Source organism: Pteronotus mesoamericanus, unplaced genomic scaffold, assembly GCF_021234165.1.
Source record: "Pteronotus mesoamericanus isolate MK-2021 breed Mesoamerican mustached bat unplaced genomic scaffold, CSHL_Meso_final contig_163, whole genome shotgun sequence".
NCBI lineage: Eukaryota > Metazoa > Chordata > Mammalia > Chiroptera > Mormoopidae > Pteronotus > Pteronotus mesoamericanus.
The window spans coordinates 15,886,707-15,913,562 of record NW_026555064.1 but is presented as its reverse complement, the minus strand read 5'-3'; the positions used below and the strand labels follow the sequence as shown (position 1 = coordinate 15,913,562).

General features: G+C 34.8%; 1 protein-coding gene and 1 non-coding gene across 2 annotated transcripts in view; both read left to right on the top strand.

The window, feature by feature from the left end:
* The window catches only part of HSPA4L (heat shock protein family A (Hsp70) member 4 like), a 48,397-nt gene extending 30,903 nt beyond the window's left edge, over positions 1 to 17,494 (top strand). Inside the window, exons 13-19 of the mRNA XM_054563364.1 lie at positions 3,202 to 3,297; positions 5,417 to 5,554; positions 7,600 to 7,725; positions 8,005 to 8,112; positions 9,915 to 10,034; positions 13,335 to 13,496; positions 15,733 to 17,494. Of these exons, the coding sequence (XP_054419339.1) occupies positions 3,202 to 3,297; positions 5,417 to 5,554; positions 7,600 to 7,725; positions 8,005 to 8,112; positions 9,915 to 10,034; positions 13,335 to 13,496; positions 15,733 to 15,924 (942 nt within the window). The 3' untranslated portion in view covers positions 15,925 to 17,494. The remainder of the gene's footprint in view (positions 1 to 3,201; positions 3,298 to 5,416; positions 5,555 to 7,599; positions 7,726 to 8,004; positions 8,113 to 9,914; positions 10,035 to 13,334; positions 13,497 to 15,732) is intronic.
* Positions 4,231 to 4,358, top strand: LOC129062844 (small Cajal body-specific RNA 11). Its single transcript, XR_008528317.1, has one exon. It is a non-coding gene; the product is annotated as a small Cajal body-specific RNA 11 (non-coding RNA).
* Positions 17,495 to 26,856: the final 9,362 nt, after the last annotated feature.

Genomic DNA, 26,856 nt, shown 5'->3' with positions numbered 1-26,856 from the left:
TTTGTCTGTTTTTATTAATAATTACTGTAAAAGTCTTCCATATTAGATCAGATTTCTAACACTACTCTTAAAAAGTACTTCATTTAAGGACCATGTCATTTTCTGTCATTCTTCCCATGTGTTATTTTGCTGTTATGTCCTTCCATCCTTGAATTGAGAAGGAAATATTCTGAAGTGTTAGGAACATAGTCAATTTTTCATAAATTAACATAAAAATAATAGGTAAAAAGTTAACTTTCTTGTAGTTCACAATGATTTTTGGCAGACATGTAAATTTATCCATTAAGATTAATTCTGACTAAAATTGAGAGCACACTGTATACCTCTTATGGTGAGTTATTTATAACCATTTTATTTCCTTCATTTTTTTCTGCTGAGACAGTTTTCTCTTTGTAAAGTTAGTGAAACCTGGGCACTAAAAACAAGAATAGTATGACACCCATTTTCTACTTCCCTAGCATTTCTGATTTGCTGATTCTTTTTAATGTACCTGAAATTGGGATGGGTCTTGCAAATGATAATATTTATTTACTGTTGTTGATGGCAATAATAATGGCACTTCTCATCACCTGTACAGCGTGAACTTAGAGGTCCTTCCTAATGGCAGAGTAGGCAATTGCAACCCCTAGACATTTTAATTCAAGTTGTGTAAGGACTGACCGTTAAGGAAGGAATACAAGTTCTGGGTGTTGTATGAAAGTGTCTACTGACCCCTGGTAAGGAAAAGAGAACACCACCACTATAAAACTTGCAGAACAAACAGGCGTCAGTAGTTTATAAGGAAATAATGGAGACCCATTTTGGAACAATTTTTAAACAAATGGTCTTTATGATATATAAAGGACATTATTATGTAGAAAAATACAGACATTAACTACTGAAGTGACTGACTTAGAAGCACTGGATTCTGAATGTAAAGTTTTAGAACTACGTTAACCACTTTATTTGGTTAATTTTCCAAATTAGGAGAGCTCTTGGAATAAATATAAAATAAAAATCCTAAGTGATAAAGCATTTTGGCCATTCAATTGGCAACATTTTTTTCTTAGTACCACATGAAATGGTGTTAATAATGTATTTGTATCTTCCTACACTATTTCAACTCATCATTATCACTCTTTTCACCTCTTCCCAGTCACAGGGTTGCAAAAACTGTAGAGTCGGAGAGGTGGGGAGAGTTGGAATATCAAAAGTAATTGAGTTTTAACTACAAAGAATACTTCCAACTTGTTTTTCTCTTTGGCACAAATAATCATTTAGTCAAGATAGCCTTCTGAGTATTCTGTATGTGCTTAACTCCAGATATATTAGAAGACCTAAATTATGCTGAATTTCTGAATTCCAAGCTTTCTTCTCTTTGGGAGGATGGTTCAGGATAAGATTAAGAAAACTAGAAAAATAGGGTTGTTGCCAAGTGGAGGGTCCATTTTGGCAATCTTTTCTGGTTTAAAGTTTGTCTTTTAGACACTAAAATTTTGTTTATATTGTGGTAATTCATAGACATCTACTCTGATAATTTTGATATATTTCCTTGAGTATTTTTTTAGTTTGTATACATTTAATAACAGCTTTCAAAACATATAAAGCAAATAATCAAATTCATAATAATAACTGATAATTTTAACATATTTATTTCAGCAATGATAGACCAGGAAGTTAATAAAATCAGGATATATGAAATTTTAACAGTGATTAAAACCTTGATATCATAACACTATATATGGAAAACTAACAACTTTGTAATACACATTCTTTACATTTGTACATGGAACATTTACTAAAATAGATCTTGTACTGGGCCATAAAGAAAATCTCAACAAATTTCAAAGGATAAAATCACAGAGTAAATTAACCTAGAAATCAATAACAGAACAGTAACCAAAATAATCCAGAAGTCCCAATGGAAATTAGAAACTTTTAAAGTAATTTTTAAAAATATTTATTTATTTTTAGAGAGAGGGGAAGGGAGGAAGAAAAAGAGGGAGAAAAACATTGATATGCAAGAGAAGTATCCACTGGTTGCCCCTCAGGGACCTGGCCTGCAATCCAGGTGTGTGGCCTGAACAGGCACCAAATTAGCAACCCTTTGGTTTGTGGTACAGCTCCCAACACAACGAGCCACACCAATCAGGCTAGAATTATGTTTAACTAAATGAAAATGAAGGCTTCACATATCAATACTTGTATGCAGCTAAAGCAATGCCAAAAAAGAAATACATAACTTTAAATGCACATATTAGAAAGAAGAAAAGGCTAAATATGAAGGATACAAGCTTTTATCTCAAAAGCTAGGCTGAAAAAAACCCCCCAGCATATTAAACCCAAAGAAAATAACAGCAGAAATCAATAAAATAGGAAGCAAATGTACACTAGAGAAAATTAACAAAGTCAAAAGGGGGCTCTTTGAAAACAAACTTAAAGATTGATAAAACCCAAGAAAGGTTAACCAAGAAAAAACAGAAAGAGCCCTGGCAAGTGTGGGTCGGTTGGTTGCAGTGGCGGCTGGTAGCCGGAGGGTTGTGGGTTCTGTCGCCAGTCAAAGCGCACGCCCGGGTTCCAGGTTTCATCCTTGGTCTGTGTGCATGCAGTCCCCATCCTTGAGTATTGTTCTACATTTGTAAAATACAGTTGAATTTATGTGATACATAAAATGTGTATCTTTCTCCCACATTATTTATTTAGCATTTTTCTTTTTTAATTGTTTTGTGCTTTCACTTTCTTATTTATTTTTATTGCGTTTTTTCCATTGCCATTTACCCCCTCACTCCCCCGTCCCCCTTGTTGTCCATGTCCTTGAGTCCCCTTTTCCTTTTTGCTTGGTGCTTCCACCACCCTCCCCCGCCTCCTGCCATAGCTGTCAGCCTGCTCTCTCTCTTACGAGTCTGTATTTAGCTTTATTAACTTTTTTCATGTCAAAGTTAACAGGGGTTTTTTTGGTAAGTTTGCTTTTGTGAATTTGACTTGAAAATTTTCCATTTATTTTTCAGGGGTTTTTCTTGGTCACAGATGAATGAAACAAGATTTTTTTCACAGTACCAAATCTTTTCATTTTAATTGCCTGTTGTAGTTATTCTCATTGGAAAACAAGTTTTGCTTTTACTGTGTTCACACAGTTCAAAACAGGCTCGAAGCCTAAGATGCTGTTTATTAAAACATAAAGACAATACAAACATTACTATCAATTACATATTTTCTTTTCAGGATAAAATGCAGGTTGACCAAGAAGAAGGTCATCAAAAATATCATGCTGAACACACCCCAGAAGAGGAAATTGATCATACAGGAACCAAAACAAAAGTTGGTTTTACTATTCTTATGGTTGCGTCTTTGTGAGATTGATAATTCAAGTTAATATATTTACTTGATAATGCATGCTTCTAATATACTTGGTATTTTTATTCTTATTGCTGTGGAACTGTATAGAAAGCACACAGCCAGGAATAAATACATTTCAAAGATTTATATTATAGAGGATGTTTTAAAGAATGAACTCAGATAATACTACAAGTAAAATTAACTTTTTGGTCAGAAAAATATGTGTTTTTTGGTAACTTCTTTCCTCATTAAAAATCATACAGTCTCAGAGAAAACAGAAAATGGGATAAGCCAAAGGAAGAAAACCTAAATTAGCAATAAATCTACATCTCAAAGTTAACTACTGTAAGCATTTGGCTGCATATTATATTTTTGTGTGTGCAAAAACAAATATTTTTGAAAGTAAAAATTTAAAGGATAAACAACTCTGTTATTGAGAGCCATTGTTTTACTAAGACATCCTTACCTTTCTCATCCTAAACGAGATAAGTCAGACAGAAAAAATCAATCATATGATTTCACTCAGATGTGGGATAGAAAACTGAGAGCAACCAATGAACAAACAAGACAAAAACTCAGACACGGACAACAGAGAAGGGGGTTATGGGGAGGAAGAAAAGGATGAAGAGAGTTAAGTGTATGGTGATGGAAGAAGATGTGACTTTGGGTGGTGGGCACACAATACAACAAACAGACAGATCATGTATCTCAGAAATGTGCCCTTGAAGCTTATAGAATTTTATTAACCAATGTCACTGCAGTATATTTAATTTTAAAAAATGACATCATTGCCAATGAAAGAAGAGAGAGACCCTGCCCCATCACCCAGATAAATGTGGCTACTGCTCTAAACGCTCATCTTCAACAGATTTTCCTAACCTGAACAGAATTTACTCTGTGTTAGTTAGCCACATAAGATTTTTGCCCCAGAGGTTACAAAGGTTCAGTTATAAAAGTTAGGCTCTTTAGGGAAGTCCAAGAGAATCTCCCTCTGTAGGAGGTCCTGAGTATAGGGCTGGCTCTTAAAGGCACGAGAGGACAATAAGGAAAAAAAAAAAAAAAGTTAGGCTCTTTAAAACCTGAAACCTATTTTTCTAAATTTTTAATTTTACCCAATACTTTTTGCTTTTACCAGCTTTAAGACACAGTTTACATACCTTACAATTCATCCATTTAATTCAGTTCAATGGTTTTTAATATATCAAGATCCTTTGTGAACAGCTTCTGTTAATGTTTTCAAGATTCACCCTGGTTGTAGGATGTATCAGTACCTCATTCCTATTTATTGCTGAATAATACTGCGTTGTATGGATGCATACCACATTTCATTTATCTGTTGATGAGCTAATGGACATTTCGATTGTTTCTCCTTTTTGACTATTATAAATAATTCTGTTATGAACAATCGTATACAAGTTTTTGTGTGGATGTATATTCTCATTTTTCATGGGCATGTACCTGGGACTGGAATTGCTGGGTAATATGGTATCTCTGTATTTAATATTTTGAGGAACTGTTTCCCAAAATGGCTACAATATTTTACAATCTTGACAGCAATGAATGGGGGTTTCAATTTCTCCACATGCTCACCAACTCTTGTCATTTTTCATTTTTTATATTCTAGCCATCCTAATGGGTGTGAAATAGCATTTCATTATGGTTTTAATATGTATTTCCAGCCCAGTATTTTTTATGTAGAAAGACTTAGTGTATACACAGTGTAAACTACTATCAGGATTTAAGTAGTATTTTTAAAGATTTTATTTATTTATTTTTAGAGAGGGGAATGGAGGGATAAAGAGGGAGAGGAATATCAATGTGTGAGAGAGACATCAATCGGTTGCCTTTCATATGCATCCCAGCCAGGGACTGAACCCGCAACCCAGGCATGTGCCCTACCAGGAGTCAAACTGGTGACCTTTTGCTTTATGGGACGCCCAACCACATCAGCCAGGGCTAAAGTAGTATTTTTAAATAAAGTGTAGTAAATGATAAGTTTTGTTTGATTTTACTTTTTTGTTTTATCTGAGATTAGTTTTAAATCTATTTTTAAACTAGTTGTAGAAATTTACATTATTATTCTCTTGCATTTCTTTTGCAGTCAGCTTCCTCAGACAAACAAGACCGATTAAACCAGACCATTAAAAAAGGAAGAATCAAGAGTATTGATCTACCTATCCAGAGTAGCCTATGTAGACAATTGGGCCAAGATCTTCTGAATAGCTACATTGAAAATGAGGTATCTAAATCTGAGTTGATGTCGAAATAGGTGGTAGTGTATTTTTAGATTTTTGTAGAAATCAATGATTATTCCCCAAGTGGAGGAACTAGTCTGTATGTCTAAGGAATTAAATAGATTGTTGAACTATTTTATATTAGGCATAATACTGAGCTGTATTAATGTCATGTACAATTTAGTTTTCATCTTAATTATATGAAAAACATTATTACTTAACTATAGGGGAAGACCATTCCGACAGTAATGATTCTTACCCCTTTCTATTGTCTTAGCAGTAACACCCAGGAGACATCATATGGGAAAGTATTAGCAGCTCCCCTCTCCTCTAATGTGTTGTCCTAAAAGATTAAGGATCTATTCAAATGTTTTCTGACTTTCATTTAGTACTTTTTAAAATCTGTTGTTCTTGAAATTTTTTTTACATGTCTAAATGTTTAATTTTAGTCTCTTGAAGAAGAGTTTTGTTTTTTACCAGTAGTTGTTAAGAAGTAATTTATTTTTATTTTTAAAATTTACATTTAAGTAGTGGTTCCCGGTTTCTGTAGGCTTGGCTGGCATTAAAGAAGGTCAGTTTTCTTTGAAGTCCCCTAATATTCTTTCATCTGCTGCACATTATTCTAAGAATTGACTTTATCGTGCTTACTCTTTTTAGTACCTACCTATATCACAGCAATTCATTAATTATTGAAGGCTGCATTTTATGTGAATAAAGCATTCCTGCAGACCCTGATAAATTGAGAATTTGTATGATTTGAGACTAATTTTCCCAAAGGAATAATTGTGGGGAAGCACAACTACGGCAAACTTTGAGTATAGAATTATTTCTTAAGTTTTCAAGTATCTCACTATTTAAAATTCACAAATGTCAGTACACTGAAGTCTTGTGTTTAAAATACTGCTTTTGTTGAAGTGAAAATTTTGTTAAGTATTACAATCCCCAGATTTTTTTTTGCTTTTGATTATAACAATAATAATTTTTGCTGACATCTTAAAACACTTTGATAGCTTATTTAATCCTCAAAATAACCCTATGACATGTATGTAATGCTAGAGATCTACATTTTACAGACGAGGAAACAGGAACAGGTAAACTGAATCGCCCAAGGGCAGAGAGTAACCTTTCCTTTGAATCCAGGTAGTCTCTCCCCAAAGCTCAAGATCACAACCACTATATTATAATCCCTCCCCAGGGTAACATCTTTTTCAGCACCAGATGTGCCAGGAGCTGGACTAAATATTTTCCGTGTGCTGTGTCAATTTTCTTAACATCCCTATGAGCTAGATCCAAGTGTGGTCTCTAATTTAGGATAAGAAAACTGAGGCGGAGAGGTTAGGTGGCTGTCCTGAGATCTCATAGCTAATAAATGGGGAGCGAAGGATTCGAACCTGAGTATGTTCAATGACATAACAGTCTGAGTGGGTGTTTTTAATAAACTTTAATCTAGTTTCTGTCTCTGTGAATTGGCCTATTTTAGATGAATGTGATTATATAATATTTATTGTATAAATATAATGATGCAATATTTGTCCTTTTGTGTCTGACTTAATGCACTTAGCAAAGTATTTTTAACATTTATCCATGTTGTAACATCTATCAGAACTTTTATAATAGAATAATACTCCACTGTGTATGTATACATTTTATTTATCATTAATCTGTTCATGGGCAATTCAGTTGTGTCTACCTTTTGGCTATTATGCATAATGCTGCAGTGAACATTGGCATACAAATATCTGTTTGGGTTCCTGCTTTCAGTTCCTTTGGAGATATATCAGTAGTGAAACTGCTGGGTCATAATTGTAATTCTTTGTTTAGCTTTTTGAGGAAACTCAAAACTGTTTCCTGTCACAGTGGTAGCATTTTACCTTCCTGACAGCAATGTACAAACGTTTCAAATTCTCCACATTCTCATCAGCACTTTCTTTTATATTTTGGTTTAGTCATCCTAGTTAGGTATACAGTGATATTTCATTGTGGTTTTGGTTTGCATTTCCCTAACTCCCTAACATCCTTAATGGCAACTGATCTGAAACTTTTTGAATAGGGAAAAATGATAATGCAAGATAAGTTGGAGAAAGAAAGAAATGATGCTAAGAATGCTGTTGAAGAATATGTTTATGATTTTAGAGACAGGCTGGGCACTGTCTATGAAAAATTCATCACTCAAGAAGTAAGTCTAAATTTTACAATTTTAGAACTACTTAAGTATTTCCTTGAGACTGCTAATAAAAACTATGTAAATGTATTAAATGCATGATTGTCAGTCTTGTTGAGCACATTTATGAGTGGTTCTTAGTTATTTTTCCAATTTGCAGAAGTATGAGGAAGAATATGTTTATGAATAAAAAGTCAGATCAATGTGAAATTTAATTTTTTATACTTGAAAACATTGTGTCCTTCACTGATGACTTTTATTTCTAAGGAGAGCATTTCTTAAATGTATATTTAGGACTTGAAAAAACTGTCTGCAATATTGGAAGACACAGAAAATTGGCTTTATGAAGAAGGAGAGGACCAACCTAAACAAATTTATGTAGATAAGCTTCAAGAACTAAAGGTAAATTGTTTATAGTCCCTCTTAGTGTTAAGTAAAACATTAGTTCTCTGGTTTAAGAGCACACTGTATTTTTTTCATAAATATGTATGAAATTTCTAAGGCAGATATATGTAAGGGGAAATGTTCTTTCTCATTTTAAAATCATTTTGAGAGGTGAATAATGCTACATTTAATTGAAAGAAAATAATGTGTAATCATATTTTCTATCATGATACTCAGATGTAAATATTTATAAGATGACCAGAGTGTTAGTGTTACTTTAACAAGCCATGTATTTCTGAGATGTCATTAAGAAGTGATTTGTCAGCCGGACCCCCCTTATCAGAGGAGTCACGCTTCCTCAGCCTCTCTCCTCCTTCACTGCTCTGATATGGAAGGGTAATACAATGCCTGCCCTTTTGTATTTTCACATTGCAACTGATGGGGACACCTGGCCAGCAAAAAACCCACAATAGTAGGACCTGTGCTCTTTGAGTATCCTGCAAAGAAATAAGAAGTGGTCACAAGGTTCCCTTTTTCTAGGTCAGTGGTATAATTTTAAGAGAAGACCACTTATTAATCCTTCCCTCCTCCTTACTACTGAACCCTGCCCCTATCGTGAAAAAAACGGTTTGATTAGAAGTTCAGACTGGCAGGATGACAGAGAATTGTAGTCTGTCCTTCACTGGTGTGGATCATAGCAGTGCTTTAATGTGCACATGAATTACCTGGGGCTCTTATGAAATGTAGATTATGGTTCAATATACAGAGGTGTGTCCATGATTCTAAGAAATTCTGATGCTGCTGGTCCCTGAACCATTCTTTGAAAAGCAAGGGAATACCTCTACATGCTAAGAATTGGCATTAATAAGGATTTCTAGAGTATGGGAAAAAGCAACGCATTAACTGGAGAAGAGAGGGGCTGTAAAAAAGTGTATTAAAAGCAAAAGAGTTAATATCTTGCAACAATTACTTTCATGCTAATAAATTACTTCCAAAGGGAATAATTCGAAAGTAACTAGAAAAACTAAGCTTATGATAGCAATACTAGGCTTTATCATATTTTATCTTCTTGGTGGTTTTACTCCCCATTTCCCTAAGAGGATGTATGTATTATGGGCCATAAGGACAGCCAGTCAACTAAAGCCAATAGAAATAACTGGAAAAGCCTAGAAGCCCCCAAAATGGATATTCGTCTCAAATATATAAGTAACCATTAAAAAATGAATGTTAACAGGATTTTTATAGGCTCTACTATCGTTTTGAGATGGCTTTTAGGAATTAAAAAATGCAGTACTTGCTTCTCCTTCAAAAATATTTATAATGAAAGTTATGATATAAAAAGACTGAATGCAATGCAATATCCTGGAATAGAGAAGATGAAGTTGGAATAAAGTCTGGAGTTCAGCTAATCGTAAAGCACCAGGGCTGGTTTCTTAGTCTTGACAACCGTGCCATGCTAGTATAACATGTTAACATTAGAGAAAAGCAATGAGAGGTGCTTAGCCTCTCATATTATTTCCTTTGGAACTTTTCTGAAATTTTAAAATAAGATGATTTTTATTTAAGTGTGTAAAGAATTTGAAAGAAAATAATTACTCATTCTTCTAATATATCTTCCTCCTTAAAGTTATAGAGGCTGTTTTAACATTCAGGAAAAGTCTCCATTCTGGGGCCCAAAAGCTTATTTTTTAAAGCTCTATATTTATAATAAAGTACACATTTTAATCTAATGAATAAATATACATAATATTCAATGTCTTCTGTTAAAAAGTTTTTATATGTTAGTAAATTTTTCTTAAAAAAAATTCTTATGTTAACAGAAATACGGCCAGCCTATTCAGATGAGATACATGGAACATGAAGAGAGACCAAAAGCTTTAAACGACTTGGGAAAAAAGATCCAACTTGTTATGAAAGTGATAGAAGCATACAGAAACAAGGTATTGCATTCATAAAGCCACTGATGATGCTGGCACATCATGTAGCGCATGTAGTACGTGTGGTACATGGCGAGCGTGAGGCAAATCCAAAAGTACTCAGCCACGAAGCTATAGCGGTGGTTGTTAGCGAATTTTAGGGACATTGTGCATCAAACTTGAAACTTACTTTTCTGTTGGATAATTATCAGTTATGATATTAATGCATTTAAAATACGGTGCAGGTATGTGGCTTTAATTTTTTTTAATTTCCTAAAACCACATTTTAAATTAATCCAGAGACCAGATCCATTATTGATTATTACTGATACAGTGAGAGGTTTTCTTGGACCTTTTGTATTGTTGGCCTCTTTGAGACTGGACTGTTAGCTTTTATTTTGTCCTGTGGCCTCCTTTTCCTTTGGTTTCTGTCTGTCTTCCAGTCCATTAGTCATTTGTCATCCCCTGTACCCATTGTTCTTTTATATATATACCCTGATCTATATTACTATCCTTGACTTTTCCACTGATTGAAAATTTTTTATTTATTGATTTTAGAGAAAGACAAGGAGACAGAAACACTGTTTTGTTGTTAACACTTACGTAGGCCTTCATTGGTTGACCTTCATACGTGCCCTGATGAGGATTGTATCTACGATTTTGGTGTATTGGGACAATGCTCTAACCAGGCCAACTTTCCAGTGATTTTAAGCTTCAGAAATTTAGTTAGATAAATGATATCCCCATTTGGATATAAATAACTGTAAGAGATAATAAAATTAAGCTTATCATTTTTTTCCTCTAAACCAGAGGTTAGCCAGCTTTTTCTTTAAATGAACAAATATTTTAGGCTTTGCAGGCCTTATCTCTGCAAATCTCATAGCAGTATCTTAGCTATTCAACTCTGCATTGTAGTGCAAAAGAAACCATATGTGCTATGTAAGTGAATAGTGATGGCAGCATTCCAAAGTAACTGTATTAAAAAACGGGTGGCAGGCTGAGTTTGGTCTGTAGGACAAGTGTGCTGACTCCTACTTTAAATAAATACCCAATGTAATTCACCCAATTTGTATCGTGGCCATTACATTGAATTTAAATTGCAGTTAAATCCACATCAGGGGGCAGGAGAGGCTAGCAACAGAAAGAATCAGGCAGAGTATCCTAATAATAGCTTACGTTGATCAAGCACTTAGTGAATTTGAAGCATTTTTACCTGGATTATCTCACTTCATTCTCACAAAAGTATAAAAGAAAACTGCAGTGCTTAAGCAACTTGTCAAGGATTACACGCATTGTAAATGGTGGCGTCAGGACTAAAACCTAAGTGGTCTAAAGATAACACACAAACCCTTAACTATAGTGCTTTCCCTACACAAGTGGAAAGAGGTTGCTTATACAAAAAGATTTGTGAATTTTATAAAGTAAGATTGCTGAAGAAGACTTCAAGTACTGATTATGAATGTGCCTGCTAGTGTCAGCCTCCAGATTGTCCTTACAGGTACAAATAGAATGGAAAGATAATGGAAAGATAAGGAGGAATAAGCAGACAAATGAAAACACCAAGACTATTTCAAATGTGATATAGGAGATTCCCATACAAGTACTATGGCCTGGTGTTGCCAGGCTTTAGCAGTCGTCTTGAATGTGCAAATTTAAGGTATCGTCCAGAGCAAGGGAGACTCCATCTCTGTTCAAGGACTTCGAGGTTTTTACTATGTGCCAGGCTCCCTTCAAGGTGCTGGAACTGCAGCATCGAACAGAACATTGACCCTTACGCTTCAGTGGGGAACGGGAGACAGTGAGTTGCTGCAGAGCAGTCAGATGGTGATGAGGGGCTCTGGCAACAGTTAAGGGATGGCCAGAGGGGGCGGTTTGTCAGCGGGCAGACTGCTGCTCAGATGCCGTAGGCGTGGGGAGGGCTGAAGGAGGTGAGGGCTCAAGGTGCGTGATGCAAAAATAAAGTTCTAGAAAAGGGGAATAGCAGTTGCAAAACTTCGAGGGGAGAACATGTTGAAGGAGCAGCAAGGAGGCCAGTGTAGCTTAAAACAGTGGGGAGTGGGGTTAGCAGTTGCCAGATAATAAAGGGCCTAGTAGGCCATTAGAAAAGTCTGGCTTTTCCTCTGAGTATAGAAATCCATTGCAGGTTTTGAGCATAAAGGTAATAGTGATTTAACTTAGTTTTTGAAGGGTCTGGAAGCAGAGACTAGTGAAGGCATTATTAGGGTAATACAGCCAGAAGTGACAGGAGGCCTGAACAGATAGTGGAAGGGGAAGTAGTGGTTGTACATTTGCTGCAAATATTTTGAAGGCAGAGCTAATAAGATTTGATAGATTTTATATAAATATAACAGAAAGAATGGGAGTCCAAAATGACTCAAAGGATTTTGGTCTGGAAGGATGAAGTCACCATTTCCTGAAATGGGGAAAACTGAGAAGAGTTGGTAGGGAGGTAATCAGGTGTTTGAAACATTTCAGACTTAGCAAATAGAAATTCAAATTGGAAACTGGATACAGAGTTGGGATTTCAGGGCAGAGGTTCAAGGCTGGGGATATTTTTTAAAGCATGTAGATGGAGCATGAACGGGGAGGAACTTAAGGAATGATCCATGAAGTTAGAAGGAATTCAAGAAAGTGGGGGCACCCAGAAACTAAGTCACAGATGATGGACACATAATTTGTAATCATACAAGTAGGAAGATGAGTCAGTATCTGATGAAGCTTTATGGTTTTAAACATTAGCATCCCCGTCTTCTGAGTTCTTTGGCTTTGGAGTGTTCTTTCATTCTCTTTCCCTTTATTTTTCATGTCCAGTCAATAACCTCTTTCGTATGTTGCTTTTCCTTTTTTTTCTGAATCTGTAGCTGACAATCTAAACCAAGACTTCTTAAATTGTCTTCTGTGTTTGGCAGCTGAATTTCTTTTTTTCAGGCAGAATTTTATTATGGTAATCCCTTTTATCAACAATTTCCTATATTTGTCTTATATTCAGAATTTTCAGATTAGTTCTGTATGCCTTATTTCTCTTTAATCTCTAACAAATTCAATTCCATAAGCTTCTTTCTTGGCTAATTACCTTTCCTTGAAAATTCACCACTAGTCATTCTTTCCCAAATCTGAATCCTTCAGAAAGCCTCTTCTTTTAAGAACCCGCACTGATTTTTTTTCTTTCTCCCAGTCTCTTCGGTTTTATGTAATTTGTATGTGGCTTCTTCACATGAGTATGTGCAAGGTGTACATTCAGTAAGAGTATGAATCTTTTATAAAAGTTATTATAATTTACTTACTGAAAAATCTATTTCATTAAGTAACTTTTTTTTTTAATAGGATGAAAGATATGATCATTTAGATCCTGCTGAAGTGGAAAAAGTTGAAAAATCTATCAGTGAGGCAATGAGTTGGCTTAACAGTAAGATGAATGCACAGAATAAACTAAGTCTTACTCAAGATCCTGTGGTGAAAGTTTCAGAAATAATTGCAAAGTCAAAGGTAAGAAACTATACAATTCTTTTTATGAGGTTCAAGCACAAAAATTTTTTAAAGGGAGACATAATTTTTTATTTTGGAAAAAAGAAGACACTAGGTGGGACATGTCTGTTCCTTGACTCCATCACATACTCAAAGCTGTTTTTTACATTTTAAGTGTAATACAGAATGAAATAAAATAGCTTGCCATCTTTTGACTGTCAAATATGTCAGACTTTTCTGATTAGGTAAGACTTCTAAAGTCTCCATTGTAAAACTTGGCAGTATAGGTCTAGGTCTGTCTTTGACATAAGATATAGTAAAATCTTATTTCTGATAAAGTTTTCCAGTCTAAAAATACTGCTAATGGAAATGTCACAGTTTATCATAGAAAACGTGAAAAATATGGGGACAAACTTTTTAATAAATATCAGCATCAAAGTAAGAGTATGAATAAAGACATTGGATAAGCAGTTGACAAAAAGAAATGCGTGTTTGATAAACATAGAAAATACAGAAAGTATTATTCATTCTCATTACTAAATCTGCAAAACGCAAATCTCTTTTTACCCATCTAATGTGTGTGTTTACAGTTATAATCTTGGCCATTGTTGTCAAGGATGTAAAGAAATGAATGCTGTCCCTGAGCAACTGGTTAAATTTGCTACAACTTTTCTGGGACATTGTTTTAGAATATATATAGAAATTTAAAGTGAGTAGACCCTTTAACCCAGAAATCACATTTCTAGGAACACATCCTAAATTGATCACTGCACAGGTATATGCAGATTAAATACCTTTTTTTATAATAGCAAAAAATTGGAAACCACCTAAAATACCTATCAGTAGGTAACTTGAATAAATTGATACATCCATATAACACATTATAGTCATTAGGTATTTTAGATATAGAGCTATATCTATTTTGACATAAAGATGTGTCTCCTAATGAGAAAGTTTTGCAAAGAAGCAGTAATATCCCACTCCTAATCAAATGAAATGGAAAGGGTGATGAGAGCAGTTTGCCATTAAAATGTTCCTTCAGGGTGTCGCGCCCTGTCTTCCCATCCCTATCCCAGTCTCTGTGACAGAGGTCTTGAGAAGATTTTAATGGTCTCTTTTTCCTATGTAGAAAAATAAAACGATATAGGAATAAATTGTATTTCTTCTAAATTATCGAATTGCATTTACTTTCATGGCTTATTCTCCCCTTCAATAGAAAAGGCTACTCAGCTATTTTCAAAAAGTAAAGTTAGTATATTTTCATGTGAATGTTGAGAAATATCAGTTTATGAAATAAACATTATTTGACATAATTCTCATAAGACAACATTAGGCATAACTTAAAGGAATGAATTAAGAATTATTTCCAACAGTAATTTGAAAAGATAAATGCATCCCTATGTTCATAGCATTTTTACAATAGCTAAGCTAGGGAAGCAACATATGTGATGTCTACTGATAGATGAACGGATAATGAAGATGTGCGGTTCATATACCCTGTGGATTATTACTCAGCCATAAAAAAGAATGAAAAATTGCCATTTGTAACAGCATGGATGGACCTACAGGGTTTTATGCTAAGTGAAATAAGTCAAAGACAAATACCATATGATTTCACTTAAGTGTGGAATCTTAAGAGAACTAGACAAAATAGAAACAAACTCATAAATACAGAGAACAAAACCAATGGTTGCCAAAGGGGCTGAGGGGTATGTAGGTATAAAAAGTGAAGAAGAAGAAGAGATCAGATTTCAGTTACAAAATAAAGAAGTCATAGAGATGCAATGTACAGCATAGAGAAAGTAGTTGGTGATACCACAATGTATGGTGACAGAAAGTTAATAGACTTATGTGGTGATCACATCATAAGCTATATAAACACTGAATCATTGTACACATGAACTTAACACAATATTGTATGTCAACTATAATAAAAAATAAAATTTTTTAAAAATATTTAAAACTAAATAAAAATTATTCCTGATGAAGTAGACTATATTTTAAATGATGAGGAATAATTTTTAGGAAGATTAGATACAAAAAGCATTTTAAAGATTGAACAGTATCTTGTCACCACTGACATGCACTCGCCCAGAAGGTACATCCTTCACTGAGGTCCTTGAGGAAACAGTTGGTTGTCTGATCGAGCTAACATAAATTCAGGAATGTGAATGTTGAGTTATGTGGAAATTTAGAAAGTTAATGTGGAATTTATCAGTAATATTTTTAATGTAATCAGTACTCTTCATGTCTTTAGGAACTGGATAATTTCTGTAATCCCATCATTTACAAACCCAAACCAAAAGTAGAGGTTGCAGAAGACAATGCAAAAGCTAATAGTGAACACAATGGACAAATGGATGGACAGAGTGGAACTGAAACCAAACCAGATGCAACAAAAGACAGCTCACAGCATACTAAATCTTCTGGACAGATGGAAGTTGACTAAGTCTTAATTTTACCTTCATGCAATTGAAACAGAGCAAGTAAACATGCGGTCCATTCTTCTTTTACATCTGGTACACACAACAGATGTTCAGTTGTTCTTAACCACTTTTTGTCATTTGTTTTTTGGAGTAGTTTTGAAAAGTGTTTTATATTAAGTACACATCTGTTCATTTCTGTTGCTGCTTATGTGAGGCTTTAGCTGAATATAGATTTACAAGTCAGTTTAAGCTTTCCTAATATATTTTTTATCACATGCAGGATTGATACATAGTTGGCAATAGTTACCTTATTTAAAGCTTCTATTTGGATAAACTTCAGCTCCTTATTCAGGAAAGGATACTGTATTGCACTATTGTTGCAGAAGTATAGATATAACTAACTGATCATTATTTTGAAAAACAAAAATTGAAATTGATGTGGTATGAAGTCACCGAGGCACTGACCTTTTTCTAGTGATTGTATTGTTCTGGTTTAAACATTAAAACAAACACAAGGTTCCTCGACAGATTAGTCCATCTCATTGGTGTGCCATGAGAACTCCAAAACTTTGTTGTTAATCACATAAATGAACAAATCACATGTTGAAAGGGAAAATGCACAATTCTATGCTAAGGTAACGCCAGCAGTTTTCCCCTTTTATAATGTGGATTGATGTTTTCTTAGAGTAGCTCAGTGTCATTTTCACTCGAAACTTCTGATCTAGTGTTCCAGAAGACGTGCTATGTAATACTAGCCTAAAGAAAAGAAAGCATTTTTGATGAAGAATCTTAAGTGGGAAACGCTGTAGACCTCCTCTGACATGTATCTGTGACATTGATAGCCTTGTTTCAGTTTTAATAGTTGTTTTAGTTTTATTAATTGATTCTGTTCATACCTTAACACAGGGTAGGGGAAAATGGCACAACGTATTATATAATGTACATTTATCACTAAAGTACTTAATGTTAAGATACCGATAAACACTATTAAATAAGTGGTAATACTTGAAAAGAAGCACTTACACCCTAAGTCTTAGGAAATAATGCTTGTAATAAACTTAACTGTGTTACATATCAACAGGCAAAATATAGAATGTTACATAGTGTAATATGATATGGTGTGATTAAATTATAGTTCCTGCTGTTATATTACCTGTTCAGTCCTTGGCTCAAGTTTTGGTGCTTCTTATATAAATTATATGGGACAAGGGACTGTGAAATTAAGGTATTTTAAGGACTTAATCTGTGTTTCATCACCAGACTTGTTCACATTTGTTCAGTTCTGTCCACAGGCTTGAAACTATGGGAGCAGACTGAAATGATTTTTAAACCTGCAAGAAAAAGAAGCACAGACAGTGCATGGGCTCTTGTGTTTAATGCCAATCAGATAGATTGACCTAGTTTTGAAATTGTGAAAGGCTCACTTTTTCCCAAAGCTAAATCTTTATATTAAGAAGAATTAATACTGATTTTTCTTAAGTAGTAAAAATTGAGAGTTTAATATCTTTAGGGATAGTCATTATTTCTCACGAATAGTTCTCTAAGAGAGATTTTGTTTCTACAATGTAGTCTGCACTGAAAGGGGAGTATGGAGGAGGAATGCATTTTCCAGGGATTTTTATTCATCCTTTTTGAGGGAGATGCCCCTTTTCTACATTAAAAAAAAACAACACATATATCCCCAATACATTTTTATGTCTAATAGCCTTTTAATGGTCCTTGTTCTACTCTTAAGATGAAATGCTCATAATTATATCCATTAGTAATAAGCGATGAAGTACATTATGTTAAAAAGCATGTATCAGTTACTTTTCATTTGTATGTTGAATATAGAGGTTCATTTCAGGAAGAACAAAGGTATTAAAGGGAGTTCATAACAGTACAAGAAAAGTGTTCATAGCTTTTCCTTGAGTTGACAAGAAGACCTCTCCACTTTTTTTAGGAGCTATATACCTCAAAAACTTGTTGAGAATAAATGTGGGAACAACCCTTTCTTCATCTGAATTGTCTAGCATATCCTGCCATTTTCCATTCTTTCTTTTAAATCAGTTTATGTAGTTATGTATTTTTTCAGAAAAGTTTATATATATATATAAAAATATAAATATATATAAATTTTTGCAGTTATATAACACTTAATAAGTTAAATACATCCAAAAATAATATGTATCCTTTTTACCCATTTAGTCAATGTAAATGATATTTTTGAAAGATCTTTAACTTAATAATGTAGTTATTGACTGCATAATAAAAGAGAATGTTCTCCTTAATGTAGTTTTGGGTAGGCGGTATGGTTTAGTTTAATTTTAATGACTGAAACAAATTAAAGATTTTTTTTCAAAATCAAAAACCACTATTGCACTGACTGGCCAGGTAGCTTAATTGGTTGGAGCTTTTGAGTTTGGTCCCCAGTCAAGGCACATACCTTAGTTGTGGGTTCAGTACCTTGGTCAGTGCATGTATGGGGAGGCAATCAATCAATGTTTCCCGTTGATGTTTCTCTCACAACCTCTCTATCTGCCCCCCTTCCTCTCTCTCTACAATTGATAAACTATATCCTTGGGTGAGGATTTTTGTAAAAAGCCACTGTTTTAGAAGTTATTTGAAAAAAAATATGCAGCAAAATAGACTGTTTTCTATAGTGAGCAAATAGGAACTATGTTCAGATATCTGGGATGATTAATAAATATTTGTACACTTTGACTTTTCAGAAAAGTATAAATTATTTGGTTTGTAAAACCAGCTCCTGGTAGCTCATTGTACTGTGATTATAAAAATAAAAACTGCTAAAAATATAATTATACAACAGATTTTAATTCCTTAGCAATATATAGAACTCTAAAGTTTTAAAACCAGAAACAGCACACCAAAGAAGGAGGCTATTGGAATAACAGATAATCTCAGTTTTAAAAGGGTAATTAGACTTTTATTAAGAAGATATAAAGATTTCTTAGACCTTTGGGGGGTCAGTTTTTAGTATGTTCATGATTATTTCCTTGATACAAGCCTTTATTTAAAGTGAATTTGGGGGTTCAGTGATCAATGTAATAAAAAAGTAGTGTTAAGGCATTTTATCCAAATTAGCAAATTTTTAACTATTTTGAAAAAATTACTCATTTAAAGGCAATAGATCATTAAATATAGTAATCAAATTAGCTTTCAGTTTGATTCAAAATAGATCAAACCATCCATCCATTTTCATAAATTTGAGCTGTAATAACAAGTCTATAAACATTCACATAAAGATTTTATTTTGTTTTCCACAGTAATTTTTAAGAATTTGCTTTTTATATGTGCCCTGACCGAGGATTGAACCCACAACTCTGGCATATTGGGATGATGCTCCAACCAAATGAGCTACCCAGCCAGGGCAACATTAATTTTTATTTTATTAAGTAATAAGCAAACGAACAGTATGGTTGAGAGAGGATCTGAAATGGTTTTCTTTTTAATAGATGATATTTGATAGTCCACAACAATTAAAGCCTTAGAATTAATTTTGCTTAACAGATTTGTAAGTGATTCTTAACTGACCAGGAAAATAGAGCTTCATCTTTCTCACCTTTTAGAATTTCATAACAAAATAAACTTCAATTCTAAAGTAAATGTTATTTTGTAGTTAAATCTTGAATGTTTTGAGTTGTAAGTGGAATTTAGTTTTGTGATATTTGATCAGAGGCATATTTAATTGTATTGCTCTATCAATATTTAAAATCTGGGAGCATTAATTAAATAGCCACTGATGCCTTTTCAAGTGACATATGTAGGGATACTTATAAAGTTGGATTCTAATATTTTATTATCCTCTTAACATGTTTTCTGTCAATGATTTAGCAAACTAAGTCTTCTTAAAACAGTCATTCTCATTCAATTTCAGAAGATACAGGCTTTTTATGAAAGAAGAAAAACAGGTTTAAGAGCACCTTTTTTTTTTTTTTTTTTTTGCTCAAGGTCTAATTTAAAGTTTAATTCCTGGGAAGCACATAATCTTTTCTTTTGATAAAGGTAACAAAAATTTAATGTAGATCAAAGACCAAGACTTTTAATCAAAAGAAACAAGAAGCTTGAGCTATTTTACTTTCACATTTATAATTTAAAATACACCAAAATTAATATTCTTCCATGTACTCATATGTTGCCCAAGAAAACAGCTTTGGGTTTACAATAAGACCAGAGCTCTTAAGTTTCTTTTTTTTCTTACTAATTCAAGAGTACTTATTTCATACAGTAAATGGACCCCTGGAATTTTTAGAATAACGAACTGTTTAGAAGAAAACCTAAATCTACAGCAGTGGTCAGTATCTATAGGTGATAGTGGCTCTTTAATCTTTCAGATCCCTAAGAATACCTCTAGCATATTGTTAAAGTAAGTATTAAAAGGAAAAGCGTGTGAGTTGAAATACATTATTAAATGACCTGGAGATTTCAGGTCAAAGAAAAAATAAAAATTGAATCATGAACATTTTATTTAGTCTGTCAAATAGGTCAACATCCATAACAACAGAAATTAATAGTATGATCTTTGCTTTGGAAATTCTAATTTACTGTCATGTTCTAAGTCACAGGATAATTGTTAGGAAAATGTACTGATACCTGGAAATGACCCATTCTATAGAGAGATGAATGAAATTCAACATGTTTTAGATAGTTTAATTGCATTATAGTGTGTACACTATAAATGAAAATGGTCTTCAGTATTTTCTGTCTTGTTTTATTTATCCTCACATCCATTTCTAGACTCTTAAATAATCATATTTTTCTCAAGTCTATTGCTTTTTTATTCTGGATTTCTCTTTAGATCCTTTATTTCATGGATTTTTAAAATTTAAATCTTTTTCTATTTTTCAACTGTAGTTAACATACAATATTATATTACTTTCTGGTACACACCCTAGTGATTAGGCTTTGTATACCTTACTAAGTGATCATCCTGATAAATCTAGTACCCATCTGACACCATGCATAAGTATTAGAATATTATTGGCTGTATTCCCCCCTATGCTGTACTTTACATCCCCATGACTATACTGTAACTAATTGTACCTCTTAATCCCTTTACCTTTTTCATCATCCCCCCAACTCCCCTCCCATCTGGCAACTATTTAGATATTCTCTGTATCTATGAGTCTGTTTCTGTTTTCCTTGTTCATTAATTTTTCTTAGATTCATTTGTTGATACATAGTATTTTTATTGCCTTTTTTATTGTTCACATTTTTGATATTTTTTTTCTTCTACTTAAAGAAGACCCTTTAACATTTCATGTAATACTGGTTTGGTGGTGATTGAACTCCTTTAAGCTTTTCCTTGTCTGGGAAGTACTTTATATGTCCTTTGATTCTAAGTGATAGTTTTGCTGGGTAATCTTGGTTGTCTTTGCTTTTCATCACCATGAATATTTCTTGCCAGGCCCTTCTGGCCTGCAAAGTTTCCATTGAGAAATCAGCTGACGGTATTATGGGAGCTTTCTTGAAGGTAACTAATTGCTTGTCTTTTGCTGCTTTTAAGATTTTCTTTGTCTTTAACCATTTGCACTTTAATTATGATGTGTCTTGGTGTGGGCATCTTTGGGTTTATCTTGTTTGGGACTCTGCACTTCTGGACTTGCATGTCTATTTACTTGATCAGGTTAGGGAAGTTTTCTGTCATTTTTTCAAATAGGTTTCCAATTTCTCGTTCTTATTGCTCCTGTGATGGCACCCCCCATGATGCAAGTGTTGGTATGCTTGAAGTTGTCCTAGTCCTTACACTATCTTCTTTTTTTTTTTTGGATTCTTTTTTCTTTTTGCTGTTCTAATTGGGTGTTTTTTTGCTTCCTTATATTCCAAATCACTGATTTGATTCTCACCTGCATCTACTCTACTGTTGATTCCCTGTAAATTATTCTTCGTTTTACTTAGTGTTTCCCTCATTTCTGACTGGTTCTTTTTTACGGGTTTAATGTCCTTTTTAATGGTTTCCATGTCCCTTTTTATGCTCTTGAAGTTCTCTTCTAAATTCAGCTATTCTTCACTAAGCTCATTGAACATCCCTGTTATCATTGTTTTGAACTCTGCATCTAAGAGATTGCTTGTCTCTGTTTCGTTTAGTTCTTTTTTTCTGGAGTTTTGTTCTTTCTTTTCCTTTGGGACACATTGCTCTGTCTCCTCATGTTGGCAGGCTCCCTGCGTTTGTTTCTGTGCATTACGTAGAACTGCTGTGTCTCCCTGGCTTGGTAGAGTGGCCGGATATAGTAGGTATTCTGGAGGGTGCAGTGGCACAGCTTCCCCAATCATCCAAGCTGGGCACTCCAGGTGTACTGCCCCACCCCCGGGTGGGCTGCATATACCCTCCTGATGCTTGATTGTTAATGGCACCTAAATGAGAAGGGTTTACCCCCAGGCCAATTGGCTGCATGGGCTCGCTGCAACCACTGACCACTGTGGAGGACCAGCTGTGCAGGGGCCCTCCCTACCGAGGAGGACCGACTTCAGCAGGGCTCCGGTGCCCACTGAGTCTGTCCCTTGAGTGTGTTGCTGTGGAGGTGGTCTGGTGGTGTTTTGTTGTGGTCTGAAGCTATCCACTGGGTATGCTGACTCTGGCCTCCTGGGAGCTGCAGGCCAAGCCCAGCTGCTGCCACCTGTGTTCTGTCCAGGGCCACCCACCCAGCTTTAGCCACAAAGTAATCAGCAGATAGGTGCAACTTGTTTGGGGCTTGGAGGTTCCCAGGAGATACCAAGTTGTGAACCATGACTGGCTGCTCCCAGTGCTGGGCCTGGGACCACTTAGTGAGAGGTAGGGTGTACACTGAGGCCAGATGCTGCTTGTTTGAGAGATTCTAGGAGAGTCTGAAGTGTGAGCCACAGCAGGCCATTTGTATGGATAAGCCACTGGAAATAGCTTTAACAGGCCACAAGTTTGGTAGAGTGTGGTCTCAGGGAATCACCAGGGTGAGGTGAAATGTTAGCCAGGTTGATGGAGTCTCAGATATGGTGCCTCACCTGCCATCTCTGTGGGGAGAGAGCCCATCAAAGGAAGAATGGCCTCTGCCAGTACTTTTGTCTGGGAAAAAGCTGCTGTCCTACCTGATGCCAGACATTTCAGTTCACCCCCAAATGACCCTGGTGCCTTTTGAGCTGCTGTCCCATTGCTGGAGCTCAGACAAAGTGAGCTAGAGTAAGTCTGCATGCAGGCCCTTTAGAAGGAACTGCCTGGGACTCCAGAAGCTCTCTGTCTCCCTCAGCCCTACTCCCCGCTGATTTTTACAGCCAGAAGTTATGGGCATTTCTCTCCCCAGCACTGGAAGTCTGGGCTTGGGGGCCTGGGACCCTTCACTCTTCAGGGAGTATCTCCACAGCCAAGATACCGCTTCCAGATTTTATCCACCACATGTGGGTGTGGGACCAGCCTGTTGGCGTCTCCACCCTTCCTACCAGTCTCGATGTAGCTTCTTTAAATCCCTCGTTGTAGGACTTCTATTCAGCTAGATTTCAGGTGGTTTGTGAATGATGGTTGTTCTGTAGTTTAGTTGTAATTTTGATGTAGTAGTGGGAGGATGCGAGTATCACATTTACCTATGTTGCCATCTTGACCGTAAGTCTCTGTTCATGGCTTTTAAAAGTAGTTTCACTATCATATTACTTTGATAGCTAATTTGATTACCTTTGTCTCCTTTTTATTTGAATACCAAATCTTACTATTAGGAATTTTTTATCTTAAATTCATACTTGAAAAGCCATGTTATAAATTTCCATATATAATATCTTTAAAATTTAATAGTGGTTTGATGAAGTAGATTTTTCACATTGACCTTAGAATAGTTTTAAGCAGTTCTGGACCAAAAGAGGTCAATTTTTTGAGTATTAAGCAACCAACATCCCTCATTTTTAGTCCAGATTATCAATGTGACAAAATAACAAGGGTCAGAAATTCAACATGGTGGTTAAAGATCAGACACCGTCAGTTCTTTGCTGCTTTCTGATTACATACACGTGTTGTGCATCTTCCTTTATAATTTCCTAAATATTTTGCTTCCAAGAACTTGAATTAAAATAAAATGAGAGTGAAATCTATTGACCCACCCATAATTCAGATGTTAAATACGTAATTAGAGGTAGAAATCTAGGTAATGGAAGCTTTGAAGTTTTTTGTTTTTTCCCCTGAAATAAGCTTTTATAGCTTAGTGTCTTAGAAGGAGACTTACATTAAAAGCGGCTATCTTTTATATTTGGTAGGATGAAGCCATTGTTATTTAATACCACAGTTTATAGAAGCAACATTTAATGAAGTTGCCAGATTGTTTAGTTCAAACAATATGGCATCCAAGTAATTTCTTCTTTTTTCTAACCGTGATTAAAATAATTTATGTACATAGTGACTTTCACTCTAGTCATTAGTGTAAAATAACTTCAGGCAGTTTCATTGCTACTAGCTTATAATAATTTTTTAAAAATTGATTTCTCAATTTCCTGATTTGTTTTCAATACAAAGAGGGACCAGTGCAATGCAGAAAATCATAGTGAAGTGTGCTGTGTCTGCAAAAATGACTGAGTTTTGCGTGTGAAAGGCCCTAGCTTTAATGAGCAGGCATGAGAATGGTTTGTGATGTTACGTTGGTAACATCCTAGGAATATGTATTTGGCATACAATTTTGGTTCACAAACATATCCATAAAAATGTTTTCATATGGCAGTATCAAAGTATATGAAACATTTTCTATGTATGTAAATTGGCATCTTCCTACTAGTGAGCAAACAAATGACAATTGATAATAAATGCAATTCATTTTGGATGGTAGTGCACATTGTCAAGAAGCTATGTAATGATAATAAATATATATCGACTTACTCCTTTAACCACGAGTTCTGCACATCTGAGGTTTAATTTTTACATATTGAATTTCATTGACTTGATGGTGGTTTGTGGACAGGTCATCAGAGTCATTTACAGAAATTTGCTTGGCAAGGACGGTTTTTTGAGTAAACTGGCAGATTTTTCAAGCCCTCAGATGTTACTGATTCTTAAGACTAAAACACAGTTGACTTTTACACAATGTAGGAATTAGGGGCACCAACCCACTGCCGTATCTGAAAATCCACACAAAACTTTTGACTCCCCTGAAACTTAACCAGTCATCCCTCAGTATCCACAGGGGATTGCTTCCAGGACCTCTGTATATACCAAATCCATGGATGCAAGTCCTTTATATCAAATGGCATAGAACAACATGTATAGTTACTGGCTCTCTGCATCTGAGGATTCCCAGCTGCAAATGGAAAGTACTGTGTTTAATCCCCACTTCGTTGACTCAGGATGCAAAACCCAAGGACAGAGAGCCAACTATATATACTTACTGGAAAAATGAAAACAAAATGTGTTTTTCAAGGGTTAACTGTGTAGTTAGCTAATATTGGAACTGTTACCAGAGAATATATTAGCTTTATATTGGAAGAGACATAGGAATAAATGAATCTGAAGATTTTAGAAATTTTCAATAGGCAAAGAGGAGCCCCTTCCCCAGAGAGTCTCATAACACCTCCTCTGAGAATTGCTATTCCTGACAAAAATGTGTCAGAGAGCTTAGACTGTTGGGATAAGGAAATGATTGAGGACCTCTGGTCTGGAGTAGTGCTTCATCTTCTAGGGGTTGAACAGTTTATGAGAACTTGAAGGGTAATGGACCCTCAATCCAGAAATATGTTTATACACTTTAAACTTCCCAATGAAATGTAATTAAATACAGTTATACCTTGGTACTCGTTGACTTCAGAACTCATCAAACCCTGTATTTGTCACATTTTGATGAGAAAAAATGTTTCAGCACTCAGCACTTGCTAGGGGCTCATTACACTTGCTAGAATTTTTGTGAGTCATGACACTGCTCCACAAGAGATTTAAAATGCTTCATCATTCGGGACTTGGTTTCAGCACTCATCTCAAGTTCCAGAACGAACTAACAACGAGTATCAAGATACTAGATTTCTCAAGTCTAGAAGGCTAATTGGCAGTCCATTCCTATTCATCTTATCCCGAGTTTGGGAAATTGGAGAGGATTTTACCTTTTTTTTTTTTTTTTTTTTAACCCAAGTCCCTAACAATAACATTCCAGGGGTGAAGATGGAAAGTTTGTTCAGTGTTACTCCCAATACTTTATCCTCAAAAATACCCCCCTTTTAAAGGTAGAAAATGGTTCACATAGCCTGCAAATGCCAAAAGACAAGTTGAACTGTTGGTGTCCAGCAGCCTTGCCTGCCTTTCTGCATGATGACAGCTGGTCTCCTGTTTAACCTCACTGTGGTGGTAAAGCATAAACCTGAAAGAATATGTGTACTGGTTTTAACGATAGCAAGGATTGGGTCAAATTAAAATAGGAGAGAAACAATTTGTATAAAGAAAACCCTGTTGAAAACAAAGAAGCAAAGAATAAAGAAATCACACAAAAGAGATCCAAATATCAGTAGTTTTAAGTAAATCGACATACCTTAAACTTGCCTTAAACATTTAAAAGCTATATGTGGTTTCTACAAAGACACTTCTTGAACATAATGACATCGTAGTTTAAAGTAAATTGATGGGGAAAATATACAAAGAAAATGCCAATCAAAAGAGAATTCTGAAACTTAATCAGATAAAATTTAAAGTGAAAAAAGTATTGGGATAAAAAGTGAACTTTAATAATGATAATGGAGCAATTCACGAGGCAGATAACAACAGCATCTGAATATATAAAGTAACTAACATTTATGAAAAAAAGGTCCACAATAACAGTTGATAATTGATAATAGGCAATAAATATATAAAAGGATTGAATACAATCTTAAAAGTCAGATCTAATAGGCTTATGTAAGCTGTTAGTCAACAGGTAAAAAAATTAAGTACACATGGAATATTTACTAAAACATATCGTAGACTATAAAGCAAACCTCAATAAATAACAAAGACTGTCATACATAATTTTAGATAACAGTGCAATAAGATT